Here is a 21156-nt window from a genome sequence, read left to right as displayed (position 1 = left end):
AGAGTTCAGCATTATCACTTTAAAGTTACTAGCTGGGCTTGAAAAAAGCATGGGAGTTATTAGAGAAACCCTTTCTGGAGAAATAAAAGAACTAAAATCTAACCAAGTCGAAATCAAAAAGGCTATTAATGAGGTGCAATAAAAAATGGGGGTGCTAACTGCTAGGATAAATGAGGCAGAAGAGAGAATCAGTGATATAGGAGACCAAATGATGGAAAATAAAGAAGCTGAGAAAAAGAGAGATAAACAACTACTGGATCACGAGGGCAGAATTCAAAAGATACGCAATACCATAAGACGAAACAACATTAGAATAATTGGGATCCCAGAAGAAGAAGAAAGAGAGGGGCTGAAGGTATATTGGAGCAAATTATAGCAAAGAACTTCCCTAATTTGGGGAAGGAAACAGGCATCAAAATCCAGGAAGCACAGAGAACCCCTCTCAAAATCAATAAAAATAGGTCAACACCCCGACATCTAATAGTAAAACTTACGAGTCTCAGAGACAAAGAGAAAATCCTGAAAGCAGCTCGGGAGAAGAGATATGTAACCTACAATGGTAGAAACATTAGATTGGCAACAGACCTATCCACAGAGACCTGGCAGGCCAGAAAGGACTGGCATGATATATTCAGAGCACTAAATGAGAAAAATATGAAGCCAAGAATACTATATCCAGCTAGGCTGTCATTGAAAATAGAAGGAGAGATAAAAAGCTTCCAGGACAAACAAAAACTAAAGGAATTTGCAAACACGAAACCAGCCCTACAAGAAATCTTGAAAGGGGTCTTCTAAGCAAAAAGAGAGCCTAAAAGCAACATAGACCAAAAAGGAACACAGACAATATACAGTAACAGTCACCTTACAGGCAATACAATGGCACTAAATTCATATCTTTCAATAGTTACCCTAAATGTAAATGGGCTAAGTGCCCCAATCAAAAAACACAGGCTATCAGATTGGATTAAAAAACAAGACCCATCGATATGCTGTCTACAAGAGACTCATTTTAGACCCAAAGACACCCCCAGATTGAAAGTGAGGGGGTGGAAAACGATTTACCATGCTAATGGACACCAAAAGAAAGCTGGGGTGGCAATCCTTATACCAGACAAATTCGATTTTAAACCAAAGACTGTAACAAGAGATGAGGAAGGACACTATATCCTACTTAAAGGATCTATCCAACAAGAAGATCTAACAATTGTAAATATCTATGCCCCTAACATGGGCGCAGCCAATTATATAAGGCAATTAATAACAAAAACAAAGAAACACATTGACAACAATACAATAATAGTGGGGGACTTTAACACCCCCCTCACTGAAATGGACAGATCATCTAAGCAAAAAATCAACAAGGAAATAAAGACTTTAAATGACACACTGGACCAAATGGACTTCACAGACATATTCAGAACATTCCATCCCAAAGCAACGGAATACACATTCTTCTCTAGTGCCCATGGAACATTCTCCAGAACTGATCACATCCTAGGTCATAAATCAGGTCTCAACTGGTACCAAAAGACTGGGATCATTCCCTGCCTATTTTTAGATCACAATGCTTTGAAACTAGAATTCAATCACAAGAGGAAAGTCAGAAAGAACTCAAATACATGGAGGCTAAAGAGCATCCTACTAAAGAATGAATGGGTCAACCAGGAAATTAAAGAAGAATTTTAAAAATTCATGGAAACCAATGAAAATGAAAACACAACTGTTCAAAATCTTTGGGATGCAGCAAAGGCAGTCCTAAGAGGAAAGTATATAGCAATACAAGCCTTTCTCAAGAAACAAGAAAGGTCTCAAGTATACAACCTAGCCCTACACCTAAAGGAGCTGGAGAAAGAACAGCAAATAAAGCCTAAACCCAGCAGGAGAAGAGAAATAATAAAGATCAGAGCAGAAATCAATGAAATAGAAACTAAAAGAACAGTAGAACAGATCAACAAAACTAGGAGCTGGTTCTTTGAAAGAATTAACAAGATTGATAAACCCCTGGCCAGGCTTATCAAAAAGAAAAGAAAAATTACTCAAATCAACAAAATCATGAATGAAAGAGGAGAGATTACAACCAACACCAAAGAAATACAAACAATTATAAGAACATATTATGAGCAACTCTATGCCAGCAAATTAGATAACCTGGAAGAAATGGATGCATTCCTAGAGATGTATCAACTACCAAAACTGAACCAGGAAGAAATAGAAAACCCGAACAGACCTATAACCACAAAAGAAATTGAAGCAGTAATCAACAATCTCCTAACAAACAAAAGCCCAGGGCCAGATGGCTTCCCAGGGGAATTCTACCAAACATTTAAAGAAGAATTAATACCTATTCTTGTGAAACACTTCCAAAAAATAGAAATGGAAGGAAAACTTCCAAACTCGTTTTACGAGGCCACCATTACCTTGATCCCAAAACCTGACAAAGACCCCATCAAAAAGGAGAATTACAGACCAATATCCTTGATGAACATGGATGCAAAAATTCTCACCAAAATACTAGGCAATTCTCCACGACCAAGTGGGATTTATCCCTGTGCTGCAAGGTTGGTTCAACATCTGCAAATCAATCAACGTGATACAATACATTAACAAAAGAAAGAACAAGAATCATATGATCCTCTCAATAGATGCAGAAAAAGCATTTGACAAAGTACAGCATCCTTTCTTGATCAAAACTCTTCAGAGTATAGGGATAGCGGGTACATACCTCAATATCATAAAAGCCATCTATGAAAAACCTACAGCGAATATCATTCTCAATGGGGAAAAACTGAGAGCTTTCCCCCTAAGGTCAGGAACATGGCAGGGATGTCCACTGTCACCACTGCTATTCAACCTAGTACTAGAAGTCCTAACCACAGCAATCAGAAAACAAAAAGAAATAAAAGGCATTCAAATCAGCAAAGAAGAAGTCAAACTCTCACTCTTTGCAGATGATATGATACTTTATGTGGAAAATCCCAAAGACTCCACCCCAAAACTGCTAGAACTCATACAGGAATTCAGTAAAGTGGCAGGATATAAAATCAATGCACAGAAATCAGTGGCATTCCTATACACCAACAACAAGACAGAAGAAAGAGAAATTAAGGAGTCAATCCCATTAACAATTGCACCCAAAACCATCAGATACCTAGGAATAAATCTAACCAAAGAGGCAAAGGATCTGTACTCAGAAAACTATAAAATACTCATGAAAGAAATTGAGGAAGACACAAAGAAATGGAAAAATGTTCCATGCTCATGGATTGGAAGAACAAATATTGTGAAGATGTCAATGTTACCTAGAGCAATCTACACATTTAATGCAATCCCTATCAAAATACCATCCACTTTTTTCAAAGAAATGGAACAAATAATCCTAAAATTTGTATGGAACCAGAAAAGACCCCGAATAGCCAAAGGAATGTTGAAAAAGAAAAGCAAAGCTGGGGGCATCACAATTCCGGACTTGCAGCTCTATTACAAAGCTGTCATCATCAAGACAGTATGGTGCTGGCACAAAAACAGACACATAGATCAATGGAGCAAAATAGAGAGCCCAGAAATGGACCCTCAACTTTATGGTCAACTAATCTTTGACAAAGCAGGAAAGAATGTCCAATGGAAAAAAGACAGTCTCTTCAACAAATGGTGTCAGGAAAATTGGACAGCCACATGCAGAAGAATGAAACTGGACCATTTCCTTACACCACACACAAAAATAGACTCAAAATGGTTGAAAAACCTAAATGTGAGACAGGAGTCCATCAAAATCCTAAAGGAGAACACAGGCAGCAACCTCTTCGACCTCAGCCGCAGCAACTTCTTCCTAGAAATATCACCAAAGGCAAGGGAAGCAAGGGCAAAAATGAACTATTGGGACTTCATCAAGATAAAAAGCTTTTGCACAGCAAAAGAAACAGTCAACAAAACCAAAAGACAACTGATAGAATGGGAGAAGATATTTGCAAATGACATATCAGATAAAGGGCTAGTATCCAAAATCTATAAAGAACTCATCAAACTCAACACCCAAAGAACAAAGAATCCAATCAAGAAATGGGCAGAAGACATGAACAGACATTTTTCCAAAGACATCCAAATGGCCAACAGACACATGAAAAAGTGCTCAACATCGCTCGGCATCAGGGAAATCCAAATCAAAACCTCAATGAGATACCATCTCACACCAGTCAGAATGGGTGTTATGCACAAACAATGAATCATGGAACACTACATCAAAAACTAATGATGTAATGTATGGTGATTAACATAACAATAAAATTTTAAAAAATTTAGTGCAGTCTCATATAATCTTCCAACAGACAGACCCCTTGCTCCTTATTTTCCATGAACATCTGCCAATTCTTTGTGGCAATTCCATGAACAGTATCACTCAGGGTTACTTTTAATGTTGACTTTGCTTATGTTGATATTAGGTTAGGAAATTATCAGACACCAAGGCTGTTCTTGGGGACTTAATTTGCACAGGTGCTGGGTTCTAAGAGGGCAGCGAAGCATAAGAAGTAGAATTGAGGGTTCTTACCAATTTTCCCAGTTGTCTGGATTGGGATACCAGTGTGGCAGTCAGCACCACAGGCCCCTGGAAAGTGTTCTGCAGGCATTTGGGAGCTACCTTGCCAGGACATCTGCACAGAGTCACAGGCCAGGGCCCAGGATGGTGTCGCTTAATCTGGACTTTTCTCCAAAACACTACAAGGCACTGACCCTAGAGCTGTGAGCAGGAGCCTTCTGTGAACTCTCTGTTGGGAAGGGCCTGAAGGGAGAGACAGACCCACCCGTTCCCCAGCTGCCCCCCAAAGTGCCAGGATCTGCCACCATTGCCAGCAGACAGACCACTTTCCCCAAGGATCGATACTCTGGTTCACGTTTTTTTCAAAATTTGAGCATGTATTGACATCAAAACACTCTCTTTCTGGCAGAAATGTCTTCAGCAAAGAGTGAAAAACGGGCACTCAGAGACTCCATTTTTGTTGTATCCGAAGACAGACTAAAATCTTGTCAGGGCAAAATAGCTCTGACATTTCAAACTCTGCCCAGAAAGAACTCATTGCATGACATGACAGCAAGGTATGGGGCTGAAGACACAGGGTAAGGAGGAAAGGGAAATGAAAGAAGAGCCACAACAAGGAAAACGCTGTGCTCCTGGAAATGAAACTTCACGATGTTGGGACTCCCCCTTAGAGCCCTAGGGACTGACTCAGCACACACTGATAAAATGCTGAAACAATTCATTTTGGACTAGAGCATGATTAGGGCTCCCTACAGTCATCCTCACCAACTTGACACCCTGGGGGGTTTTCCTCTTTTTTTTTTTTTTCATAGTTCTTGGGGGTCCCCATTCACTCCACTGAGCTGGCCTGGATTTCCTTCTTACAGCAGAAGGCAGGTGCCCAAGACTGTTTCCCATCTTATGGATAATATCTTACTGTTAATTAAAGAAGGTAAGTTACAATGGGAGGAGGGCACATTCAAAGATTTCATAGAACATGTTTTGGAACTCTCTGAATATTTTTTAAACATCAGATTTTGCCCAGGATATTCCTATAGCAACATATACTGCTTATTATTACTATTGTTGTAGCTGCTGTTTCATTTTATTGTCCTTCAATGTCCAATCACAAGGTGAGTAACTTTTAAATCTTTCTCATTTGGGACAAATTACTAAATGTTAATGGCTCTTTTATAAGCTTCGTACAAAAGCTGACTCTGAGAAGTGCTTTTGCTCTTGAAACAGTTTGTTTCCCAAGGGTGCTGAAAGAGATAACACATTGGTGCCTGACCCACTAAATTTATAATTTCTGTCAAGGATGGAAATGAAATTTCTGGTCCTAAGAGATGAGTTCAGAGAGTAAGGATTAGTAATAAGATTCTCAGCCTGAATTTGCCCAGGAAAATCTTTGTCCTTACAGATTGGGACAAAGAGTCAAAACCTGGGGCTTCCTGGAGTGGATTTTTACCAAGAAAACAAACAACAAACAGTCAAGTAAAGGGTGCACCACATTCTTCCACTCCACTATCCAGTAATCTCAAATCTGGCTAAAAGGTGAGCTTTCTGAGCTCTTCAGGACTCTACTTGTTATACACAAAGTTATAGACATTACTTATTACAGTAGGAAAATAAAAGAAAATCATTCTTGCTTTCTCTGTTTAATAAACAGTCTGAATGATCACACACGCACACATACACACACAAAGGAAGAAAGGAAAGTTGTGACCAGTTGACACTAGGAGTCTTACAAGGTCACTGTGTTCTGCTTGTATATGAGAAACAATAAAATACCTTTCCTTTTCTATGATTCACCACATCATAGGAACTCATGAGACTAAAGGAAGACAACATATAAGAGAGGGAAAAGAGAAGGTAGTGATGAAAGAAAATGATGGGAGAAGAGAAAGGGGGATGTGTGCAGCAATCAGGCTGCAGCGTCCGAGGATCTGCTTTGTCCTCAGTCCACTGCTGGGATCCTGACTTTGCAGGTGGAGACTCAGGTGCCCTGGGCATCTTTTCTGATCTGCTTTTCTTAGCTCTCCACTTTCCTTACGGAGTAATGACAAAGCAACATAGTGAATGTCTCTCAACTGCGGGAGTAGGTGAAGCAACTTCTTCCTAAGTTTCCAAAGGCCTAGCAAGACCTGGGTGAAGAAAGTAGGGAAGGCACCATTGCTCCCCCAGAATCTCTAGAAGGACTAGTGAGGCTTCTCTTTTCTTTGAGCTCCCCACACTATATCTAGGTTTCTCTCTAGGTCCTTCGGCATCTCCTGCCCCACCCAAAAAGAGTAAGTACACCAGTGGAAATCCCCTGAGCAAACTAGCACATGCTGTACGAAAATATTGTGTCTTGGCTTTGTTCTTTTACATCTTCACAACTAAAGGAAAGAGATACAATCAAAATGATAGTCCACTAAAATGATAAACAAGAGAATTTAAAGAGACACAACCCAATTACTCACCCATGGAGTGACAATCTGAGAAATTCATGAGACCTGTGTTGGTGGATAGATATAATTCGTGATTCCTTCTCTAACACTTATTTAGTTTATGGGAATTTATAATTATATCTTTCTTGAAAGGATATTCAGCTCAATGCAAAAACATATCAACTTTCACGAATCAGATTCATGCTTTTCTAACCAAGCTTTCAAGACAAGATTAGAAATGAGGGCACAAATTATTATCTGATGCACAAAATTGTCACTCTTTGAAATACGTTTCAAAATGCCAAAAGAAAACCTCGGCAGATGGAGGAGATAGATTACGTGCATGCAGTTGGCTTCTTGTTCTGAAATATCCCTTGAGCTTGCAGTCCAGAGTGTAATCTTATGAACAGGGTACCCCATCTCTGTCACTGGATCTGCCTCAACAGTCAAGACAGGCTTCCAGAGACTCTACAGGTGCCCCACTTCTTTTCTCATTTTATGAGATTGTCACAATCACTGTAATGATGACATAAGCGAACTCACGCAGCTTTCAAAGAGTCTCTCTGTTTTACACTTTGGGGGTGCTGTTCATCTTTGGTAATTCAGCCATTTTCACAGCCCAATAGGCCAATATCTACCCAATGTCTGTGAATCAAACGGAAGTTCACTACTCACTGTCCACTCGGCATCTCAGTACTCATCACCTTATAATTTCAGTCTTGTGGCTTTTTTCTAAAAGAGAGCTGACGGGTGTTTTATAGCTCCAATCCAGGTGATTAGCCAGCCAGTGGAAGACCTGAGCAGACCTCGGAGTTTCAGGAGTCATTGTCTGTTGATAACAGGATTGCTATCAACCTGCACCTTCATTTGAATACTAATAGCGGTTTAAAGAAAAAGATATAACAATTACCAGGAAGTTGGTTAGACTTAACAAATATGACTACTTTAACCCAGGGGCCATGTTGGGAGAAGTTTTGATTGGCAGATGAGTTTAGGGAGAGTCTGAATTATCTTCGTCATTGTCCCAAGCTTTTGCCCCATGAGCACGTATAGGCAGGTACCAATGTGGTTCGCAAACACTGTATGTTCCTGAAATGTTGTGTGGCAATCACATTTTCACAAATATAATCCTATTAAAACCACACTGATGGGTGCCTGGGTGGCTCAGTTGGTTAAGCGACTGCCTTCAGCTCAGGTCCTGATCCTGGAGTCCCAGGATCCAGTCCCGCATCAGGCTCCCTGCTCATCAAGGAGTCTGCTTCTCCCTCTCACCCTCCCCCCTCTCACGCTCTTGCTCTCTCTCATTCTCTCTCTCTCACATAAGTAAATAAAATCTTTAAAAAAAAAACTGGTGTTTGTTGTGTTAAAAAAAAAAAAAAACCCCACCCTGAGAAAATAACTGTGTTATCCAAGAAATAAGGGATCAACAGCTTTTATTTTTTTCTGTGAAGGACCAGAGTGAAGATTTTACATTTTGTGTGCCGTACGGTTTCTGCCGCAGGTCCTCAGCTCCACTGTGTAGCACAACAGTAACTGTGTTCCAATAAAACCTTATTTGCAAGAATAGCTGGTGGGCCAAATTTTGCCCCTTGGCCGTAGTTAGCCAACTCCTGAACTAAATAAATAATTCTTGAATGCCTACTTTGATGAGCAAGGTATAAGTCAGTATTGGGGATACACAGAAAACCAAACAAAATTGCTGTTCTTGTGAAGCTCACTGGTGTGTATGTTCAGAGATTGGAGGTGAACTATTTAAAATAACCTGCAGTACATTACTTCATAAAGTGCAGAATCTTTCCTTAAAGAGACACGCACCCCAGACAATCAACTGATTAGCTTTCTAAGTTTAGTTTTGTCTTGTGATTTTTTTTTTTTTAACTGAAACTTATTCACATTCTAGTCTCAGGTAGTTTGGGGCTAGATTTGAATGCACTACCTTACTCTGGAATAAGCAGAGTAAGTTTGGGGGCTGTCAGGAATGCCAAAGAGGTACAATAATTCAAATGTTCTATCCCTTCATTTCCTCTACCTCTGCTTACAACAGCAATACTTTTACTCAGACTTCCTGTTTCTGGCACTTGCCTTCTTTTTTGCTATGTTTATACTTCCCCCTGTCTGTGGTTAAATAAGTATAAAGTGCTAAAGCTGTAGATTTGTCTCTGTCTCTCTCTCGCTGGGGCTCACTCTCTCTCTCATTCATTCCTACACATAGGCTCACACACCTCCTCTCTCCTTTCTTTCTCTCTCTCAGAATGACAATTCTGGGTACAGCTTTTGGTATGGTTTTCTATTTACTTCAAGCCGTTTCTGGAGAAAGTGGCTATGCACAGAATGGTGAGTCATTTCTAACTTTTCTTTAGGATTTCAGATTATCTCTAGTATATGCTTCAGGTTACTCAGATCCCTAACAGACCTGATCTGGACACTGGGTTGAAATGGAGTTGGAGAACTTGCCACATACTCAGTCATTTTTTAAGTTCTAACCGCCAGGACAGGGCGTCTCCGGACAATACTGTGGGTGGTTTATAAAGTCTTAGAATTGTCACAAAGGAATGCATTTGGCTCTCTAAATGTGGATCTTAAATGTCAGTCAATGCCTCTGCTCTTACAAAAAGAACACCCATATAGACACAATGGTTGTGCTTATTGGAGAATCTCTAAGGCAGTTTTACCTTGTTAAAAAATGAAGTTAAATTTGTTTTGCTTAGCTTTTTAGGAGGTTCCAAAAGAATGACTTTCATGATAAAATAATTTCCAGAAACAACAGCTTTGTCTGCACTCACCAATCCCATATCTCTAGCACCTAAACGAGTGTCTAGAACTGAATTCAGTATTTGAATTGAGTATTTGAAAATTTCTTCAAAATACTTTAGTTTTGATAGATTTATGTGAGATTCTTAGGCAATAACTGAACAGCGAAAGATCTGAATGAGTTGTCTCATTAAAATATATTTAATTTTCTCCATATTGACAAATTTATCATCATATAATAACTCTCTTTGGGATCCTTGAAATACTTAGCACCTAGAAGCCGATGCTGCCTTCTTAGTAAGTAAGTTGTAATTACAACAAAACTGTAGACAAAGGCAAAACAGCCACAACAGGAGCCATCTGGGAATTTGGACCACCCATTTGTTCCTGATAATTAAGCCCTTTTATTTTAAGAGTTAAAAAGGATCTTCTTATCAAGGTTATCAAACACATCAACTCAATGATTCAGCTTAGATATGTTAAGCCATGTATTTACTAAGGTTGGAAATCCCTAGAATATTTTCACTAAGGGAATTGTCAGAATGCTGACATTTTTCACAGCGTGACCATGTATGAATCATTTTGTGGGGATGATTATTATTCGAAAGTGTTGCCTTGTGTTTGCACAGATAGCTGGTTGGCAAGTAACACCTAATTCTTACTCTTCAGGGTATAATCTATTCCCTCTATTTCTCCCTGGTGGCCATACTTCTTTTTTTTTTTTTTTTCAAAGAAATAAGAATTCTAACTGAAAGCTGAGTTTTCACTTCAACTTTTTAAATTTCAGATTGATTTAGGAGATCTAACCAATCATCCACATTGATCACGTCAAAATACTTTTCAGTTTGGGGTGTATAATAATCAGCTGTTATTTGTTGAAAGATTAGTTCTTTGATAACCACAAGGATGAGCACGAGAAGAAAGGGATATTTTTTAAAAATCTAAGCCATTCATACTTTTAATCAACTAATTCTTTTCAATAGGAAGATTTCTAAACCACATGGCCTTGTCTATAATACATATTCTAAAAATTAAATTTTTATACAAAAGTATGCTTATATAGTGAGCATTTAAAGAATAATAGGTTAACTCACCGTACAAAAGTTCTATGTAATTTCAAAGCCATAGTAATAATACCTTTGACATAGAATTCAGTTTTCACGTATATTTCAGAATTAGAATTCTCATTTTACCTTTTCATTACTTATTGTCAAAAAAAAAAAAGATAATAGTCATAGCTAACCCTTATTGGGTGCTTACTGTGTTCTAAGCTAAGTCTTTGCATATATTTTGTTCAATGATTCCTCAAAATAATGTGAATTTCCATGTTGAAACAATAAGGCATAGAGAGGTTGAGTAACCTGACAGGGACCACAGCTAAAAAGTAGAATAGCGAGAATTTAAACCCACATCTGTCCAGCTCTGGTGCTAGAGGTCTTAACCACTGTGTATATTACCCTTACCTAAGAATTTTTCAGCTTAGATCAAGTGTAATATTCTCTTTGTAAAATGCCTTGCAATTTTGCAAGTTGTCAAGGGGAACTTTTCTTGGTTACAAAGCAACTTCATTGGCTAAATAGCCGATGAACTGCTTCTCAAAACATAGCACTTTAATTGTGCTTTGTATCTTGTATGAAAATACACATCAGACTTACTCCACCAGACTGGATGGCTAAGGGCAGTGGGAGTGCTTTATTCTACTGGTGCTCAGCATCTGCTAGACTGTGCTCTCTCAGGCTTATATTGTATGTTGAAGAATTTCGGAGACAAAGCTGATCCACAGAAGGCTGAATCCAAATAGTAATGTAGGTTCTGTTGTATAGGATTGGTGGAAGATTCAAAGAAGAGAAAATGTCAAGACAGTGAGGACTGCTGAGTAAGGGCAGGCTAAAGCCACCTAGAACCATTCCACTGAGAAAAGAGCCAGTTCTTAGGAGACAAGATCTTAGTCCTATAAGATTAGGAATGAACATGCTTTAAAATGTGAGCCCTAAATTGTGGGTTTCCCCTTCATTATTTAAAACTGTCATCAGGAAGAGGGCTATACCCTGCTGAAATTACATAAGAAGTCTTTGCTAGTGGCAGAATTGTACACCTAGTGGGTTCTAGGAATGGTCAGAAAGAGCAGTGCCCACAGCTCTTATCTCTTATCTAGATCTAGCTTTTCAAGATTTGTGGCTTTGACTGAACCAAACTGTCACCCAACTAGTCTGCTCACAACAAGCTTTACTAACTTTCCCACAGACCTACTTAGTTATTTAAGTAAAGAAGATGCTGTTTCTACATTTCATTGCCTTCAGGACACTCAACTGGGGTTTAATTTTAATACATTCTATATCCTATTTAAAACCCTAGGTACTTCTAGTACTTCTAGTATTGATGGGTCAAGGTAATTTCTAGTATTGATGGGCCTGGAAGCCATCACAGGCTAACACTTGACCACTCTGAGAATGGCTTCAGTTACGCTGGATTTTCTCAGGTCCCAATCCAAGTATATTTGTTGACAAATTTTTTTCTATTAAATATTGTGAAATATATATACAAAATGTCTATTTAATCTTAGGGGCCTCAATCCAGTTTAAGAAATTGAATACTAGCAGTGCCTGGGTGGCTCAGTCATTAAGCGTCTGCCTTCGGCTCAGGTCATGATCCCAGGGTCCTGGGATCGAGTCCTGCATCAGGCTCCCTGCTCAGCGGGAAGCCTGCTTCTCCCTCTCCCACTCCCCCTGCTTGTGTTCCCTCTCTCTCTGTCTCCCTCTGTCAAATAAATAAAATCTTTAAAAAAAGAAAGAAATTGAATACTATCTGTGACAGATTGTACTTCCCAAAAGAGGCTGGGAAAAAAAATCTGATTCTCTACATTCTTCGAGAATTCTGATGTCTTTAAGATACAATTTCTATGGATGAAGGATCTACACACGTAGAAGCAGTACCTATAGGATTCCTGTAGGATTCTTGCAAAGGTCCACTAGATCTGAGTCCTGGCAGATCTAATTTTTTCTAACCACATTTGCCTTAGCAGCTTAAGACAAATTGCTTTAAATAAATATTCACACAATGGAGATAGTCAATTGTACTTTTAGTTGGGATGGCTATTTAGGCAAGAAAAAGCTATCCCTTAAAAAGTGAACTTCTGACTGTAAGATAGTTCTCATCTTCCTTCATTCAAAAAAGAAATACTTGGGAGGAAATAAATAAAGATTAGTGATAAAGTCAAAGGTTAGATTAGGTAGCTTTTGAATAATGGAGATAAAGTATCTCTTACTTGAAATATACCAATTAACAGAAGAAATTAACAGTGTAAAAAAGAGTGCATTTAGTATTTTATTCTAGATCTCTAATGCACTAACACAATGGCAGAAATATTTAGAAATATTTGGAAGTTATTTATTAATTGTGATGATTTTTTTTTTCCTGTTAGAAAAATCTATGCTCATTAGATATCGATTTGGTTTGGGTTTGGGGTCTTTTCGGTTTGGGTTTTGGTATTGGTTTTTCTGTCTTTTCCCTTGGGCTTTTCTTCTTTAGATAAACCTATAATCACTCTTTCATGTCTGCCCCAAAAGGCTTCTATTTCATTAATGTCACTCTAGATTTCAAAAGGATGCACTCATTTGCTTCATTAACAGCTGCAGGTTTGTTTTTCCCCAGGAGAGTTTGAAGATGCTGAGCTGGATGACTATTCATTCTCTTGCTACAGTCAGTTGGAAGTGGATGGAACCCAGCACTTGCTGACCTGTGCTTTTGATGACCCGGACGTCAACAGCACCAATCTGGAATTTGAAATATGGTGAGGAATAGTGGCTCCTATGGGTGCCTAGAAATCTTGCCTCTCCTTTCATGTGCTGCTCAGCAAAGGAGGGAGTATGAGGCCTAATTCTCAAGTACTAAAATCAAATAGATTCCAAAAACTTCCTGAAACTCCTTGTTCTTCACCGAAAGATTCCAGCAGAGATACTCTCATGGGTTCATCTGCAGGGCCTTGCTGCTACAGCAAGCTGATGGTATGGAACTTGGAGACCTCACAACCCTTCTGACTTCATGGCAGAATTTAAATCTTGCTTTCCTAGGACACACCTCCCCCAGATTTCTTTGTCCAACATGAGACAATCTAGTGCCTTGTTGCACTCTGGAGCACAGTTGCCTGGTTTCTAATCCCAATACTTCACAGACTTGGCTTTTTAACCTAAAGCAAGTTATGTAACTCATTTATGCCTCAGTTTCCTCACCTGTTAAATGAAATGTACTTACACATAAGGAGGTTTAGATGATTAAATAATTTAATACTTTAATTAGAAGACACATCCAGTATATAATAAGTAATGGGAAAGGAGCATTAAAATAACAAAATCTATGAATATAGACCTAACTTCCACCGTCTTGACACAGTTTGACTTCACATGATACCCTCAGTATCAATTTTCCAAAAATCTGCAGGAATAACCTGGCTCTTAGTTTCATGAGGCCTCAGAGAAAAGGCAAAGGAAAAGAGAAAGTCTCTCTCTGGTTTGAAAGTTTGGTGAAGAGCTCAGAGAGCTTTCTTCTCCCTCCACAAACCATGTCTTGTTGCTGAGGGTTACTGTCTCTGATGACTTGAAAAAAATACTCCAACGTGAAATTCTAACTTAGGGCTATCTCCAAATTCATATCAGATGACCTAATTAGTTTCCTACTAAGAAAAGTGAGTCAAGATCCACCAGTTGTAAAAGAGGGCTTCTTAAACTCAGTAGATCCTGGGCCAAGCCCCTCTAATACGTAGTCTAGACAAGACCTATATCGCATGCATTATGTTAAATTATAGGAGCTTTCCTGAATGTGCTCATGCAGTGCTTCCTGATGCAGTCATTGGAGAAAGACGGTCTTGGACTTGAATTCCATAGTGCATTCTCATTCTGCTTCTGTCAGTTCACTTCTCTAACACACTTTCCAGAAATAAAATGTCGGGAGAACAGGAACCTACGATGTCCAAAATCTATACTGCAACTAGACTACCCCAACACAGCCAAACAGCTCATTCAAACCACGCACTCATTTTTATGGACAGAACCCTCTCCAACAGAGGTTTGACTTTGGGTTTCCACCCAGCTATTTAGTGGACTGCAGTGCTCATATAGTTTCTCCTTGGGAGGCTGAGATGACCTTTCTGGCCACTTTCGCTCACACCACTTCCTTGCCCACTTGAACAAACTTGCCCACTTCCTTTTGCAAATCTCTTGATTTTTCCTGTCATATTGTAATCTATCTGCAACTTCCGTTGGGGATTTTCAATTGGATTTAGATATTTCAGTTGGAAAGGGATTGTCTTAAGACATGTTTTGCAGTGTGAAACAATAAATATGAGGAGGTTTAGGTGCTCCTGGAGAGCAGCTGTTTTTGTGAAGGTATACCTCAAGGGGGATTTTCGTGCAAATCCCAGCCCAGCGGGGACATTGTTTCTCAAATCAAAGTCACACTACTGTGCTATATTTGCTGGATAGGCTAGGTTGCTTTTGGCTAGGTTGCTTTCCCAATGAAACTAGCTTTATTGGAACTCTCTGTTCCTTTAACATGTTTATAAAGAAGAAATTGGAAATGACTGAAAAATGTGCTTTCTGATGAAGTCTTTACACAGGTCAGATTGTTGATAGAAACCAGGTGCTATTTCCCAGCTTACTAGGGGCATTTTCCTAGATGAGTTTACCACCTGTCTGATCTGGCCACCATTCTCCCAGGGTTAGAAACCAAATTACTTAGTGTTCAGTGAGAGGATCCACCTCTCAGGAATGGATTTGGATTAGCCAAAATCACAGGATTAGATTACCAACATGCCAACTGATGATTTCACATTGGTAGATACAAGTACTGTAGATACCCAGATATTCATCCTGGGCTCAGGACCTACGAGACTTGGTCTTGGGAAGAAGAGAAACACAGCAGGCCAGTAGGGTGCATATCAATATAAATCCACTCTTACTGGGGGATCTGAAATTTTTTTATTCCCAGAACATTAACCGGCTCTCAGGTACTGGAATGACAAAACAGAGGCACTGAAAATAGGCACCTACGTTAGACTCCCAGTAGCAACACTTAAGGAGCTCTGTGACCAAGGAGTTACTTAAACTCTCTAATCAAAACAACTACCTGGCATTGGGGTATTTGGTATATGGTCAGTACCTGTAAATGGTACTTAATTCTCAGGGTAGACTAATTTTCATTAAAAATGTGATCAAAACATCGTTCAGTAAATACAAAGCAAAACAAAGGAAGTTTGTTTGTTGATTTTAAGATGAGAATTATTTGGTTCAGATCTCAAAGTGCTTATTAATTTTTTAGGATTAGCTGCGAGCACTTAAACAACTAGGTTATCTCTTTAAAAATCAGATTTGATAATAGTGGGCCCATACAGCAAAAATACCTGAACAGAAGTCCAGCTGCATCTGTGGTTGGACAATTAAATCTCAGACCTGAAGTTAGACCCACTTGCATAGACACCATAGGCACTTGAATTGGGAACCCTGCCTTTTAGGTATTTGTGTAAGTTCCAGAGTCAGCTCTCAGAAGGCAACTGATTTCCTTTGTTCCCACATTCTTGGGGGTACCACAGTCACTCCCATGTGCCACCTACAGATATCACTTCACATATGTCATTCTTGGTTTCATTATTTGCCACCCTTGTCACAGGCACACTGCCGAATCTACCTCATGTTCTAGAATTACCTAGCAATATCTGTCAGGTGATTAATTTAGTCCTTCTCCAGTAAACTATACTAACTTTCAAAGTTGTTCGATATTTTTGAGATAGATTCTGTTTTTTGAGGCCAAATGAGGAATAAAAGCTACAGTTTGTTTTTGTTTTTAATATTTCTGTGTAGATACCTGTCTGCCCCATCAGGAGAAATGCATTTATCAAGCTAAGCCACACATGATTTCAGGAGATTTAGGAAGCTGGAGATAGGATAGAGAAGCAGGCACTATGGTCTCCCCAGCAGTCTCTCTCTGTTTTCAGAGCAAGAGGGTTTGTGTGAATGGTTTAGGGTTGATGTCCCCTGGGAAGGTCCTACAGGCCCAAATTTGTTAGCCTATAGGACCACCTGCAGTCAAAAGTACATTAAATGAAAAAAAAAAAAGTACATGAAAAAACAAAACACAAACAGAAGTAAAGCCAGAAATCACTGAAGTAGTAATTTGTGAAAATTTATTGTGCATGTACCAAAAAGTTTGCAAACCAGGAATGCTTAAACTAAAATATGGAATGAGGCTTAGAGATATGTTGTTATAAAGCAGCTTAAAGGCGATGAGTGTTCATTCTTTACCGTGATTGGCTATAATATCAGAATTTTCTTAACTGAAAGGAAATTGGTTAGTGGTTACCTCCTATCAATTTTGGCAAACGATTTAAGTTTTGCTTATGATTTTCAGAAGCATAAGCAAGAAGTCACCCAGGTTAAGTTAATCTTGCTTGTCTTGCAAAGTAAGCTAAAACATTTGTTTATATGACTATCTGATTTTGTCTGCCCAGGGATTTTCAAGTATGGTCTCTGTGTTTAATTTTAACATTGGATACTTGCAGTGCTTTTTTTTCTCCCCCCAAAATACCCTAAAATGCCTCTATCCAATAGAAATACAGTGCAATCCACAAATGTGTGAGCCATATACATAATTCTAAATGTTCTAGTAGCCACATTTAAAAAAAGAAAAAATAAATAGGTGAAATTAATTTAATTTAAATTAACATATTTAATATAATAACATATTTAATTTAATAATATATTTTATTTAACCTAATATATCCAAAATATTATCATTTCAGCATATAACAATATAAACAAAAATATTAATGAGATATTTTACATTCTTTTTTGCATGCTGAGTCTTCAAAATCTCTTGTATATTTCATAGTTGGAGTACATCACAGTTTAGCCATATTTCAAGTGTTCAATAACCACATACTGGGTAATGGCTATCATGTTGGATGGTATAGTTCTAGAATATTTCTAATCTTAGCAATACATATTTAGCAACCAAGTAAATTGTTTTAACTTAGTTAAGTTAATTGAAATGAATTGGATTGACTTGAGTTGAATACTCATGGGGAAGACCCTAAGTTTCCTCCAGTCTTCTGAGGCCAGGGTCATTGGTACAAAGCGAGGTTGTCTACTGTAGGCCACCGGGTTTTCTTAGCTCCTGGCATGGCTTCCCCTCCATATAGGGTGGCTCCTGGAGTTCAGACCCTTAAAAGGATGCCCAGGCTCACAAGCCAACCGTATGGTGATCCTTTATATTTCATTGCTTATTAATCTCATTCTCCAAAAAGTGGAAATGAACCAAGAATACTATTTTAGGTTCTTCTTAAACTTCCAATAATACCAAGAACTTGCTATCTGTTAAGGATTTATAATTGAATATTCCACCACGCTTTACTTACAAATATATTCTAACTCAATGACTGAAATAAAAGTCATTATCTTTCTAATTTCTCTACATCATTTGTCTTACCTAAAATTCAGAAATAGGATACTACCCCAATTCTCCCCTTCTATCCTTATTCATCCAATTATGACATGTTGCCATCTTCAGCACTTTCCATGTGACACTCGTCCCAAGTTTGTCCCCTTGTATCCATCTGGCCTAACTTAAAAAATTTGCTTTTAATATTTACTCTATTCCGAGGGGGAAAACTTCAATGAGGGACACACTCTCTAGAAACTCCAACACACACACACACACACACACACACACACTTAAAGCCAAAACAACTGCATACCCTAAAATATAACAGTTAACAAAAAAACTATAATTGAGGGTGGGACAATTTTAAGGAAGGTCCCACAAATAGTAAATATAGTTAGACAATTAATAAACTTAAAATTTCTTTACCCATCTCTATCTTTGTCTGAATGTAGGAGAGTAACCGGTCACTCAAAGACCACAGCAGCCCAGAGCTGGGAGACTCTGCCCCTAAAGCTGAGGCATCCTCCTCAGATTTTAATCCCATGCCCACCTCACCTCAAGCCACAGACATGTTCTTTCTGCTCAGAGTCCAGAAACAATCCCAGAAAGGGCTCACTTGAGCACATGCCAAGAAAAGTATACCCACATCCAGTTTACCAAAGAAAACCAACATATTCTGGATTGTGGGTAGTAAAGGACCTTTTTAGAACATATTCCCTGTGATCTTTTTAAAAATATCTGGTTAATGAGAAGTATTCTTTCCATGTAAACAAACCTGTACAAAACCTTTATTTTTCTGCCACAATTCCCACTTCAAATTTGAGCCAACTATACCACTTTTCAGGGCTATTTGGCTAGAAAAGCATGTAGGAAAAACAAATTGGTAATCATGTTTATCACAGGAGAGGGAAATTAAATTGATGGTTGAGGAAGGAAGAGAAATGAGTACTTCTATTTTTATTCTTCATTGTTTAATTATTTTTACAATGAGAATACATATTTTGCTTCCTTCTTTAATACAGAACATTTCTTTCACCCTAGAAGGATGCCTCCAGTCCCCTTCCAGCCACTCATCCCCTGTGAGCAATCCATCACCCTTGGTTTTGCCAGTTTCCAATAGGTCTTATAAATGGAATAACACACTGTTTACTCTTTTCTATATGAATTCTCTCACACAACAAAATGTTTTTAAGAATTATCCATGTTGATGTGTGTCTCAGAGCTCATCTTTTCAACTGCTGACTATTAATTCCACTTAATAAATGTATCACAAGCTTTGAATCCTTTCTCCTCTTGATGGACACTGGAGTTTTTTCAAATTTGAGACTATATTTTTTTAAGTTGCTATTAGATTTTTTTTTTTACAGATCTGTTTGTTAATACACACTTTCATCTCTCTGCAGTAAAAACCTCAGATGGAATTGCTGAATCATAGGGTACGTGTGTGTTTAGCTTTATAAGAAACATCCCAGCAGTTTTCCAAAGTGGTTATACCATTCTACTCTCCAACCAACAAAGTCTGAGAGCTACACATCGTCTCTGACATTTGGCGTTGAAATAGTATCTCGTGATTTTCTCAAATAACAAATAATGTTGACCATCTTTTTGAGTAGTTGCTGGCCATTTGTATGTCTCCTTGTGGCAGGTGTCTGTTAAAGCCTTTTGTCTTTTTTACGGAGTTATTTATCCTTTTATTGTTGATGGGTATGAATGCTTTTTATGTTCTGGATACAATTCCTTTGTCAGATATATGCATTACAACTATTTCTGCCAGTGTGTAACTTGCCATTTCATTTTCTTAATGGTGTATTTTAATGAGGAAGAAGTTTTCATTTTGATCAAAGTCCAATATGTCTTTTTTTCTCTTTTATGTTTAATTTTTGCGTGTGTTATTACTATTTTTGTCTACTCCCAAAGTCAGAAAGATATTTTCATATGTTTTCTCCCGGATATTTTATAGTTTGAGCCTTTACATTTAGGTCTATAATTCATATCTAATTAATTTTTCATGAGATTAAGGTTCATATCTTCCATATATTTATTCAGTTGTTCCAGGACAGTTTGCCGAAAAGATTTTCTATTTCCCATCGAATTGATAAGGCACTTGTATTGAAAAGCAGTTAAGCTTCTATGTGCAAGTCTATTTCTGAGCTCTATACTTTCTATTGATCAACTTATCTATTCTTTTTTTTTTTAAGATTTTATTTATTTATTTTTGAGACAGAGAGACAGAGTGTGCACATGAGCAGGGGGGAGGGGCTGAGGGAGAGAGACAAGCAGACTCCCAGCTGAGCAGGGAGCCCAATTCGGGGCTCAATCCCAGGACTCTGGGATCATGACTGAGCAGAAGGCAGACACTGAACCAACTGAGCCATCCAGGTGCCCCAATTTATCTATTCTGATGTCAGTGCTAAAATGGCCCCATTATCATAGCTCTATAGTAAATATGAAATCAGCTGCTCTGACTCTCCCATATTTGCTCTACTTTTTCAATGTTGGTTTGACTATTCTGAATTCTTCATATTTCCACATAAATTTTAGAATCAGCTAATTTGCTAATACATGAATGTGCCTCTCCATTTATTTAGATCTCCTTTAATAGCTCTGAGGAATGTTTTATAATTTCCATTGCAAAGGCCTTGAACATTCTTTATTAATTTTATCTCTAAGCATTTTATGTTTATTGTTATCATAAATGGGGCTGTTGTTTTTAAAATTTATTTTCTAATTGTTTGATACTAGCCTATAGAAATATAATTGTCTTTTATAATCTGACCTTGAAGAATTCACCCTACTAGTTCCTGTAATTGTGTTGGGGTATCTATATAATGTTGTCTGCAAAGAAAGACTTTTTTTCTTCCTTTCCAAACTGGGTGTCTTTTTGTTTGTTTGTTCTCTTGCCTTATGCACTGGCTAGAACCTCCAGTACTCTGATAAATAAAAATGGTGAAAGTGGATATTCCTGTTTTGTCCTTATCAAAGTGGAAAAATGTTCACAATTTCACCATTAAATATGATATTAACTGTAGACTCTGT

General features: G+C 38.2%; 1 protein-coding gene across 1 annotated transcript in view; it reads left to right on the top strand.

The window, feature by feature from the left end:
* The first annotated feature begins 9091 nt into the window (after positions 1-9091).
* Positions 9092-21156, top strand: part of IL7R (interleukin 7 receptor) — a 28310-nt gene continuing 16245 nt past the window's right edge. The window contains exons 1-2 of the mRNA XM_045862456.3: positions 9092-9273; positions 13342-13480. Coding sequence (XP_045718412.1) covers positions 9192-9273; positions 13342-13480 — 221 coding nt within the window. The 5' untranslated portion in view covers positions 9092-9191. The remainder of the gene's footprint in view (positions 9274-13341; positions 13481-21156) is intronic.

This window comes from Mirounga angustirostris, unplaced genomic scaffold (genome assembly GCF_029215605.1).
Source record: "Mirounga angustirostris isolate CCGP_5_RB_7025 unplaced genomic scaffold, mMirAng1.0.hap1 SCAF_7, whole genome shotgun sequence".
NCBI classification, from domain to species: Eukaryota; Metazoa; Chordata; class Mammalia; order Carnivora; family Phocidae; genus Mirounga; species Mirounga angustirostris.
The sequence above is the reverse complement of the archived record's forward strand: the minus strand, read 5'-3'. Positions and strand labels throughout refer to the sequence as shown.